Raw genomic sequence first — 12,464 nt, forward strand, 5'->3', positions numbered from 1 at the left:
ATAGCTGCAAGACCTGTTGGGGGAATTGAATGGTGTTGAATTGCCACATTAACATGCCCTCTTTAGATCACTATGTGCCCCTATCACCCTCCACAACCCCAGTCTTCAACAGCTTCCTGCAACTCTGCCTGGAATTGCTTCATTGGCTATGCTTGACAGAAGCTCAGTTACTTCATCAGTGGTGCGGGGAAGGCCAGCACACTGTTGCTATTCTTCTAATTGGCCTTGGGCAGATAGATAGTAGGCTATCTGTGCACCTTTAACGTGCAGGCCATCACAGCCATAATGTGCGAATAAACAGACCTTCAGATCACAATATACAGTGTGAACTCACCATGTAGTCAGGAAACAGTTGAGTACAGCATGAACATACAGAACACTGATGTTTAGTCACTCCAAATGCCTATCTTGGAAGCTAGATGACTTGTGTAAGGTTAAGGCTTTCTATTGCTTATCACTAGGTTACCTACAGGGGAGATGAAAATCAAGCACAGATGGGGAACATGCATGCAATGATACTATACCGGTCTATGCGTCTGCCTTACACTTTTGAATACTGGCCAAGGCAATTGGCGCCCCATAGTGCCTTATTTAGGAGAGTCCCAAAGGTGAATACCAGCTCCGTAAACAGCACAGTAGCAGATTCAATGTGGTTTATGCTACTCAACACCAGGGGTTGTGATCACAACATGCATGCACTCACAGCACTCCCTAGGATGGACAACATCATCTGTGCATTAACTGCAATCTGTCTTAAGGCTCCTGAGAGCACACCAGCACTACCAGACTACAACCCATACCACACATTTCAGCCACGGACCATGGACTGACAGACATGTAGGGGCTGTATCCATATTCATCAGGGATACCTACACCTCCAGGTTAGTGGGGTAGCATGATACCTCTGTGATCATCCATGTGCAGCTAACATCAGCCACAACAGCAATGTGGAATGTGGCCTGCTACAGATCACCCTCCATAACCCAGGACCTCCACTCCACCTACCTAGAGACAGTGGAGAACACGACAGTCCTAACACACACCCTGGCATTGGTTGATGTCAACTACCATACCATTAACTGGGAAACATGCTCCTGTACTCACTTCTGGGACCAGCGCTTCCTGGAATGTATCGCCTCATATGCCCTATATCAGGTGGTAACCTCCCTAATGTGGGGTGGAAGCTACTAGATGTGGCCATCACCAACATGGGCAATAGGTGCACCACAGTGGAAGTTTCCCAGTCACTGGTTAGATCTGACCATGAACTATTTACTGTTTCCACACCCTAGCATCTGCCCCACCCACGGATACCACAGTGTATACCTTTCCTCCAGCTAAATTTACACTACTAGTGACAGGGGTGGGGGATTTCACAGCCCCCATGCTAAGGGGAAAAACTGCTCCAGATACAGACAGATTTACAAATGCAGTCTGTAAGCACCTACTCGGATATATGGATCGTGCCAACGTTGGTAAACCAAGACTCACTCCTCCTAGACAAGGAACACCGTTCTGGTGGACCTCCGCAATAGACAGGCTATACTACAGATGTAAGACAGTGTTCCAAACACACAGCAAATCCCACAAAGGGCAGACATCCGTGACCACTATTAGTATGGATACGTAGGTCCCTCATGACATCATCCAAGGCTGACATCAGCAGGAGAATACGCAAGGATTCGAAAGATAACCACAAAGCCTTCTTTGGCTATGTTAAGGATCTACGTGGTGACACACAGATTTGCACTCTGCCAGTGAAATATAGCGCAAAATATAATGACGCTACTGATATCGCCAACATCCTTGCAGATACATTTGGTGCATACTTCACCCCCTAAAGAGCCCACAACACTACCCGTAAGGTACAGTATCCCAGCCATCAGAGATACACAGGTGGAAGTGGCCCTAACAGCAGAACACAGCGTCAGTGGAGGCAGATGTTGACCCAGACTGCATCTTGCAAACTGTACATGACAAGCTGCCCCCCACCTAATTATGCATTCCTATCTCAGCCTCTTCACAGGCTACATGCCCATACAATGGCACATGGCAACGGTTATTCCACTCCATCATGGGGAAATCACAACTGGCCATGGTAACTACCTGTTACCTTGCTAGCCTGGTCTGCAATGGTATGGTTCGTATCCTCATGGCACTCATTAACAGTGGCATTGGTAACCTTCGGACACGTGACCCAACCCAGGTCAGCTTGTTTGACTGCAGTTCATGCCTACTGAACCTGTTTTACGTCTTGCATACAGTCACTAAGACGTTAGATGACAGGGGAGGTGGTTCACACATACTACCTGGACCTCACCAAGGCTTTTGACACCATGCCCCACTCTGGTATTGTTGATAAACACACCAGCTTGTACATTCACCCATACATCACAGGTTGGGTTGCCAACGGTCTTACACACACAACCCACATGGTACGACTAGCGGTTTCCAGGTCCAACTCTTGAACAGTCATGACTGATGTCCCACAGGACTCAGTCCTGGGAGCCCTACTGTTTGGCATGTACGTCTCAGATGTACATGCAAACACAGGTGGACTACGGCAGACCATGTTTGGCAATGATTGCAAACTGGGAGCCATGACTGATAGTCTAGCTGACACGGACATCCCTCAAGGGGTCTCACAGAGAACGTCACAGGGTGCCAATGACATGGCCTCCAGCCAAGTGCCACTAACTGCATGGTCATTCCATTGTGGAATTGACACCCACATATTAACGCATGAGTGGCAGCCACTTTAATACAGACGAGGTAGTGGGGTATCTGGGGACTAAGGTAAATAGTGATCTCTTCTGTGACAATCATATCTCCACAGTAGTTAGGACATCCTTCTATGTTGGACATCTGACTACTGAAGGATTCCCATCTAGACATACTGGGGTTATAGTGCCCCTTTACTCATCAGTCCCATCATAGGGTATAATGATCCATGTGGGATGTACCTCAGAGAACACGTCCAACAGCTGGGAGGTCCACGAATGTTCCTCAACAAGGGGAATACTGTCTCCAATATATGGCCTATGCAGCCGGACTGAATAAACTCCAGCTTTACTCAGTGGCATCTCGTTTACCCAGAGATCTCCGCCGCCCAACAGCCATGTCAAACTCTGGCTTGATGGATATGCTCCACCTATGGGAATCCATGTCACAGTGAGCCACACACTGTACTTAGCTGACTTTGCCACAACAGTAACCGTTAAATGCTGGAGGGACAGCTTCCTGTCACAGACACTCCCCATACTTTGGAACAAAATCCCTAACTACATTTTACAGATCCCCTCACTAACACTCTGCAAGAGAAACCTTGAAGGGTGAATGGGGAACAGTAGATGCACCCCAGGGATCCCGCCATTGGCTCTGCTCCACAGAGGGATGGTTAATGACTCAATGGGGTGGCAAACGCTGACACATTTTGGCTGGCCTTATGAATGGCCTGTGGCAGTTGGGTAAGTACCTACCTATGAATCTATACATACAGTATCTGCATATGCTGATAGCTTAGTTTACTGTTCAGCTGTTGACTTACCTTGTGCCACTGGCTGTTGTGTGTGCAATAGTTGAGGGCTGCCTATGTTGGATGCACACAGTAGACTGCCTATACATGACAATTTACAGGTAGTCTTGTGTGTGTGTGCCATCCATATTTACTGTGTGTGCAGGTGGAGGAAGGTGTCAGTCCCTAGGTGCCTACACTGTCAGTGTGTGTGCTATACGTTCCCTTTTTGCCAAGGCATGGGCATACTGGGCATGCCTCCATCTGCCTAATGGGGCTGGCTCAGGATGTTCGTTGTCTGAGTACCTTTGTGCCTGTGGGGCCCTTGGCAATGGTGGTGGGCTGTGAGGGCCTTAACCATTTTGTCCCTGCTGCAGCTGTTTCTGCAGGACCATATTGTGTAGCATGGCACACGCTATGAAGATGTGGGCACACGTGCCTGGAGAGTACTGCAAGGCTCCACCAGATATGTCCAAGCAATGGAACCGTGATTTCAGCATCCCAGTCACATGCTCTATGATGATTCTGGTTTGTGCGTGTGCGTCATTATGACGTTCCTGCATGGGTGTGTGTGCATTTCTGATTGGAGTCATCATACACGGTTCCAGTGCATAGCCAGCGTCCCCCACCAGGTGGCCATTTGGGATGTCCCCCCCTGGCAAATAACCGATACAGCTGTGAGGCATGCCAGATGTGGGAGTCGTGATAGCTTCCAGGGCTGCCAGTACACACATCCATGATAATGCCCTGGGCAGTGCACACAACCTGGCAGTTGATGGAGGGGTATCCCTTGCGGTTTATGTAGCGCCTTCCCTGCTCACCGGGTGGTGACTTGATGTCTATGTGCGTGCAGTCTATTGCACCCAGTACCTCCGGGTATTCTGCCACACGGTGGAAGAGACTCATATTGCTGGCCAACTCCTCCTGCGTTCGGGGGAAGTATATGTACTCATTGGCATGTGGTAACATGGCATCCAGGAACTGGTGTAGTACCCTGGATGCTGATGCCTGTGAGATACCCATGATATTCCCAGTTGGTCTTTGAAAGTTGCCTGTAGCTAGTATTCTCAGGCTTACACATACCTTTGTATCCACTGGGATGGGTTCCCCTCTGTTTATTGTGGCTCTGAGGCATGGCCGACACAGCTCTACAAGTTGCTGTAGGGTGTCCCTGTCCACCCTGTAACACTCTACTATTTCCAGATCATGTAGCCCCTGGTAGGTTAGCCTGGGTCTGAAAACACTCCTCCTCCTCTGGTGCCTGCGGTAGTCATATGCATTATCCTCCACACCACCTTCAGTCTCCAGCACATGCTGCTGGATCAAAGCTATGGCAGCCCCTAACATGTACATGATAAAAGTTCTTAGTCTGTATACACCACTGGTGCAGAGTGTATGGGAATACACAAATGTGTGTGAGGTGCTTTCAAACTTTATAGTATTGTGCTATGGATGCTGCTGATGTAAGTTGGTGTGTATGAACTATTCCAGCTGCTGCGTGTCTTAATTATAGGTTTTGCAATGGGTACTGCAAGTGTGGGGCCTTTACTGTGGAGATCTACTTGCCTGCCTTGATTAGTCTTTTGCCCTTTAATTCACTTTTAGACCTGGCACCCCTACCATTGTCAGGCATGCATCCACCTGCTGTCTTTCTTGTTTTGTACTTTCCCTACCCAGTCATGGCGAATTGTGCCTTGTAGCTGATATACTGCATTTCGCCTTTGGTTCTGCTTTGACACTTTGCTGTTTTCTTTGCAGTACAGCCCCTCCCCTTCCCTGTTCTGCAAGTAGCTGCTTGCAGCCTTGTTAGCTGTTGTCAATGGCCCACTGTAGGCTCCTAGGTGTTAAGTCATTTGTACTCCAATTTCACTACTGCCGCATTTCCTTATTTCTTTCCTATATCCTTCCTGTTTCAGCTGCAGTGCGTGACGCGCATAACCCGTTTACCAGTTTTAAGCGTGTTTTCATCTCCATTCACATGCATACTCGGTTACCTTGTGTACTCTCAGCTAAGCCTAGCTATGGGCAATTCGGCACACCCCTATCCTGCAGCTTTGCCTAGCTAGGGGCAGACTGGTTTAGCAATGCTCCAATGTGCTTACAGCAATGGCGACACACCCCTCTCTTGATGTCATCTTTATCTCAAGGGCTCACCTCGGTGTAATAACGCTATGCTGATTTGTGCATCTTTACACCAGCGGGAAATCTGCAATTCACTATTACTCCTCTCATTTGCATGGCATTGCCTACTAATTCCTAGCTACTGTGCATAACACTGTCACTTCCCCTTAGCAACCCTTGCGCCATGAGTATGGTGTAGCATGCCTGTCATTGACTATTATGGGGAAATCGTGATATGTTTCATTGTGGTTTTATTCTATATTTTTATATATTCCTTGTGATCCCCTTCGCGCACCGCTGCCCTGCCTTCCACGTCGCGATAGTGTGACTATATATATTAAATGTTAATATTTATATTTTGTACATTTGTTATGCCAATGCATATATATTTAGCCATTGGCATATATTAACATTATAATACATGTGTTTGGTCAGCTGTCATGGCTCCGATTTTATGTTTGCAAAAATGTAAACCGCTTTCTACGGTTTACATTTCTACTTGCTTACACTACGCCTGCTCCACTTCCTGAATTGCTACATACTTTCATTTGCATGCTACATTGCTGCACATTGCTGCACATGGGGTAATTGGCATACAAGGCTCAGGAGTTGTGCGGGCATAGCGTACGCAGGTAACGCAAGTGGAAACAGCTCGTACCTGAATTGCTCGGCGGCCATATTTGGTGTTAGATCGCTGATGCTACGCCTGCACCTGGTGCAGGCTTCATGAATCCCGGGGATTATCTTGGAAGTCAGTGTTACTCATTGCTCTGACTTTTGCTAAAAGACTGACTTAAATTACAAGCTCTTATGATGACTCTTCCCAATCTTATTTATCACAACGTTAGAATTACTTGCAGAACGGATCCTTACTGTATGTCTGAGGTCTGTTTTTGGCTGTATGTAGTCAGGCTGTTCATCTTTTTTTTTTTTTTTTCCAGAACCTTAAAATTAAGGTGAAAGAAAAATTTTTATAGTCATTGGATGTCTGTAGGCAACGTAGATACTACAGTGACAGGAATAAAACTTTCAGGAGTGCTGATCATCTGTCTCGTATGAAAGTAAGAAAAAGGGCCAAGCCATTTCTGTGTGTTATCTCATTCTATTGCGTGTTCTAATTCTCACCAAACCAAGTCATTTCCAGGAAAAAAAGCAAAGCCCATTCTCCCTGGGTTCTGGCTACATTTGTGACTTGGGGTTAACTCTATAAATATTCTATTGGCAACAACCTAGTCTTCTGCACATATCTTTACCAAGCACTACAAACTGGATTTTTCCTATAGGTCCAGTGCAGGCTTGTTAGGATTATAGTCCAGGTGCTTACAGATATCGACCCATGTGCCTACTTCCTTGATTCTAAGCTCTGGTAGTTGTCCCATATCGCTTAATACTACTGTAGCAGTGCTCTAATGATGAACATGGTATAGTTGTGTAAATAAACTTATCTTAACAGTCGATTTTTGAATAGATCACTGCTACAGTGGCCCGTTCCTCCATTGCTTTATTTTTGCTATACTCGGGCATGAGATTTTTATTGGTACATATCTTATTTGTTAGGGCTCTAGCCTCCTCCTTTTGAGACAAGAAAGCTGAGAAGTTTTTGGTGCCCTAACCACTGAGTATCCTGCTCCCCTTGTGCATGGCAGTGGCTACAGCTTGTGGAAGGTGCTCTAATGCTTTGGAAGCTGGCCGTCTGGGTCCGATATTTGGCATGGCATCCCATGTAACTTAAGTGATCTATTCAAATGTTTACTGTTATGGTTAGTGTACTTAACAAAGCTTTACTTTCTACAGTATTTAAATGGAGCTGAATCTAGAATGAGAATGCCAGTGTTTCCTGTACCTTTATTATCTTAACTGTTATGAACTGGGAATTAAGTAGCTAATGAATTTACCACACATAACAGAAATGTTGACCAAAATAATGAAGAGGTCCCCTTATAGATATTCACTTTCAGATGGTGTTGCAGTTAAGGTTAGAACATTAAGGCAATATTAGATCTACTGTATGTAAAGGCCAGATAACAGCTCCTGTTTGTAAAGGAATGCAAGCATTTTGAGTTAGTGTAATCCATGCCCTCAACCTTACTTACGGCACCCATTATGTTACATTTCTGCTGTTCTATATCAAGCTGTTTATCTCAGTTATGGAAGATTTTTTTTTGTGGTATCAGTCTAAGGGTGTCTCACCTTTGCGTGATACATTACAAGTTGCTTTTCATGATTTATTGCATTGTATGATCTGAATGTAGCTTATTTTTCAGTGAAGATTCACTGTTTGGCCTTCCGTGGGGCCCTTCACTTTTTTAATAAACCACTAGTTAACTTTCTGCATTGCTTCATTTTATTGTTGGTAGATCTTATCATGAGTCTTCCATGACCATTCTGGCTTTGTACTTAATATATAGCCTGACACTGAAACCGTAAGTAAAAAGAGGAGAGAGAACAGAAAACCTTCATATGAATTATGTTGTCAAAGGAGAAGGTGGGATGGTACAGAGACATTTTAGTACCTTAGATAAATCATTTGAGTCTCTAGTGGCATCATCTTTCAGTACATTGGTTGTATGACTAGAGGGCATAGCTTGGACGTATATGGTAGGTGAATTATGTAAAATATGAGATGAGACGGTATTTTCATGAGGGAGGTAGTAGTTTCAAGCAGTTATTTTTTTTCAAGGAGGCTATGGGATGAGAAACAGCAGTTGACTTAAAAAATGGGCAGCATGGTTCCAAGGCATTTTTATGTAGTGTGAAGAAAGATAGTGTGTTCATTAGAGTCTACTGACCAAACTAGGTGGGTCAGACTCTGTCTACTGACATTCAATTTCTGCATCTCAGTTGTTGCATGAGTGAGTATAATGTGTGTTGCAAATAATATTCAGAAGTTGTGTGTAACTTTTTTTTTTTTTATTTCATTCGATCTTAACATTTTTAGGAGGCAGAAGTCAATGTCCTCTACTTGCTCGATCTGGAATAGCAGGACTACAGGTCACCTACTGTACAGATGAAAGGCAACTGCTCCAAGCATTATCTGATATTATCAGACGGTATTTGTCTCTTTTGCTTTTTTATGCTATGTACATTTTTTGCTTATGGCACTAATTACACATTATTATTTTCACTTTTGTTTTTATTGAATTGTTGCACCTGGTAGTTCATTTTAATTTACACAAATTCACACCTTACCCAAGTAATTTCAACAGTACTTGGTTAATGTCTGCTAGCAGAAAACATATAATTAAAAATGCAGATGACTAGAAGGGGAATAGGAAGGATGGCAGGTAATCTGCACTACAGATGGGTATAATGAAAATAATGAACCAGAGGTAGCTATGGGGAAGTAAGGAAGCAAATACAATAGATGCGATAAAAACACAAGCAAATGTATCAGTCAGTAGAGGCAGCTTTTTGGTCTGAAATTTGCATTTATTTATGTGAAAAGTCAACATAAAGAAAAAAAACAGTTTATATAAGACGTTCAGTCTGCAATACTCAGTCAGCTGCAGTCTCAAACTATTTCTCTGGTAAATGCGCATTCTCTGAGTGTTTTATAGTCAGATACAATACACCATTCAGACAGGATTACGAAACAATAACTGCCTAAAATAAATGAACAGTGTGCAAAATATTCACAAGACAGACTCCAGCAGGCTCTTTACACTTCTATACAGGAAGAATAACCTAAAGTAACTTCTGTTTGCAGTCCTTCATGAGATGCCCCACCACTGGGAGCTTCAGTCCTCACCACTGGCAACAGTGGTGGACGTTCACGCAGAGGATAACAGGTACACACACACACACACAGTATTTCTAGATGCAGCTCTCTGCATCAAGTGCAATTTCCTTTAAGAGCATACAGAGACCACAGTCAGTCCAGGGCTGGTTTCTCCCTCTTTCCCCAGATCTCCAGTACAACTCCCCACTGGTACAGCTATAGAGCTGAGATCTCAGCTGACTGGCCAAGCCAAGACCTCCAGTGCCCTCTCTGTCCAACCAGTGGTTCGTGTTCCTACCCAAGTAGCTGATACACACACACACACACACACACACACACACACACACACACACACACACACACACACACACACACACCCTCTGGGAAAGGCTGGCACAGGTTTACTGGCTATGTCCCCTTTTGCCCAGACTATAAGGTAGTTATCGCTGCCAACAGCCAACTCCTTATCAGCTACTTTAAGGCCCTTAACAAAGGGCGTTCAATCTTACTGTGTAATATTAATATTAATACAAATGGTAGTTTGACCAAAAGCAAAGCTGTTAGGAGTGGCCCACACAGTGTCGCTAAGTAAATATGCAAGTATTCTCAAAATGTAAATATCTGTATATAGATCAGCTACAGTGAAAGGTTTAAAATAGTAAAAGAACAAGAAAATACTCAGTATATATATTCACAGAGACATCAGAGTTCAAAACCATAGGAAATATTTAAAACAACATTGCAGGACAGTTTCAGATAAATAAAGAAAAATGTCTAAGCTAAGCTTTGCTATATTCCTGACTATATATGAAAGAGTTGCTACACCGTAGAAACTTACTTCATCAGAGCAAGACAGATGTGGTGAAATGGTTCTTGTCAGGTCCAAGACAGAATACAGAATGCACTGTCTTTCTGAGAGTTCTCAGATTAATATCTCAAATATTACTGCTGGAATAGCTTGCAGAATGACATCATTTCTTGTCATCTAACTCTATCCCAGGTGAAAAGCACACTCCTGGAAGTTGGCAGTATTTAGCATCTACCTGTAAAAATACATAGACCTCAGATCTTTAGCAGATGCTGGAAGTCATAAAATAATTACATTCATTCACACTTTCAGAGGTAGTAATTACTCTGAAGACAATACAGAAAGCTCCTCGGCACAGGCATGGTCTCAGGCCTGGCCTATAAAGTAATTTAATTTCAGCTATTTTTTTTAAGTTGACCTCCTCCTTTCCAGTTTCCACTGTTAAAATATGTAACAGTTGCAATAGTGCATGTACATTTCTGTTCTGTTCCAGTAGGGCACACTGTGGTTACATTTTAAGCATAAGCACTTTATAAAATACCTTTTTAACACACGTCTGTACAGACCAATTTGATATACACATGACTTGCAGTTCTAATACATGTGTAACACAAGCATCTTATATAGATCATGTTGATATTCACAAATTACATATTATTTACAAATTTGCTGTGCTGGCAGTATCTCCCTTTGTCACACCTTGCATGCAGGGGATACCCTGAAGTGGCTTCCCCTTGCACTTCCTCACAGGTAGGAATATGTTCAGGTGGCCTCTCCTTAAAGGGGATCTGCTCCTTTCCCCCCCTCACAGGAACACCACCCTCTGGCTGCCTTCCTTTTGCTAGATGCATTTTCTTCTATGTTCCTTTTCATACACAAAAGTTACAAAAATCTGATGACACTGAGTTTTAAGTAGCCCTGTTTGCATCTCTTACTTAAGTCTAACCTGCTTTCCAATCTCTGAGCTAGAACATTTAAAGGGACCAGCCCACAACTATGTAATATGACCCTTCTCCCACATAGAGCCATTGGTTCAGGCTTCAGCATATGGTACAATAGGAACATACAAAAAATTCAGGGAGTAGAGAAACTGTATGGGTAGGTATGGATGATGAAGTAGCACTATGCATTTGTTGTGGCTAAAAGTGTCATATATAGGAAGATTGTACTGATGAAAAGCAGGTTGAAAACAGTATGCTGACATGGTTGTGTTGGGTGAGAAAGCTGTGGGAGTCCCATGATGTACCTAATCTATTGGCCACAAGATATTTTGGGAAAGATAAGGCGGACTTTGATAAGTAATTAGGATGTGGACTTGAAGGGAAAAAAGTAAGTGTCATTTGCGGTGGGGTGTGTATGTGTGTATTCCTGCCATTTTTAATTTCTCCAAGTCTTTTGGGTTTTTAATACCATGATGGGAATGGACCCCATTCCCAAGTCAAAGTACGATTAAAGTTCCTGAAATTAGTATTGTTTCAATCTTTGATGTTAGCCAGTAATGTTCTTCACAGCACCCGCAATGTGCCCACTAATGACTCCTGCAATTCGTACAATGTTACATGAATTCGTAACGTATCTAAATACAATTGTAAATTCTTTTTCATAATACCCATTGCTCCTACAACTATTGGAACTCTCTGGGAATCTTTCTTCCACATGGCTTTCATTTCTGCCTGCAGATCCAGGTATTTTATGACTGTGTCTCTCTCTGTACGCAAGACACTGTAGTCACTAGGTGTGGTGATTTCAATGATCAATGCTACTTTTGTCTTCTTTTCTTGGACCACTATATCGGGTTTCTAGCATCTATCTTTTGAGCTGTTGGCATTGGGTTATCTCGTGTGATATAAACTTCATCATTTTCTATGATTCTTTATGGCTCATGTTTCCAGTGGTTTTCAGCCACTTCGATCCCATAATGTTTGCACAATCTCCAGTGTAACAGTCTCGGACACATTATTATGCCTTTCAGTATACAGTCCCTCTGCCATTAGTGTGTTGCAACCAGCAACAAGGTATATATATGACTGTTTCCAATTTGGTTTTACAAAACCTACATATGTCTGTTTCTCCCACATGTTCAATGGAGTTTGTAAACCAGCATGTACGTAGCCCACTATCTTGGGGTGCCAATATTGACCTTTCATTTCTTGATGTGAATTCACCTCTCCGTAACCATTCCTGCGTTCATTCTTGATCAACATGAGGCTTTTCCAGAACTTTTCCATACTTGCAACTGTATTTATGTTTTTTCCTTATTTCTTGCCTTCTCATCCGGTCCTTCACCTTATATTCTTTCTTTT

General features: G+C 43.4%; 1 protein-coding gene across 1 annotated transcript in view; it reads left to right on the plus strand.

Moving 5' to 3' along the window:
* The window catches only part of REV3L (REV3 like, DNA directed polymerase zeta catalytic subunit), a 2,860,434-nt gene that overhangs the window by 1,615,482 nt on the left and 1,232,488 nt on the right, over positions 1–12,464 (plus strand). Inside the window, exon 18 of the mRNA XM_044062729.1 lies at positions 8,574–8,685. Within this exon, the coding sequence (XP_043918664.1) occupies positions 8,574–8,685 (112 nt within the window). The remainder of the gene's footprint in view (positions 1–8,573; positions 8,686–12,464) is intronic.

The sequence above is a fragment of the Protopterus annectens genome, chromosome 2.part1, assembly GCF_019279795.1.
Source record: "Protopterus annectens isolate FY-2018-M chromosome 2.part1, PAN1.0, whole genome shotgun sequence".
Classification (NCBI taxonomy): domain Eukaryota; kingdom Metazoa; phylum Chordata; order Ceratodontiformes; family Protopteridae; genus Protopterus; species Protopterus annectens.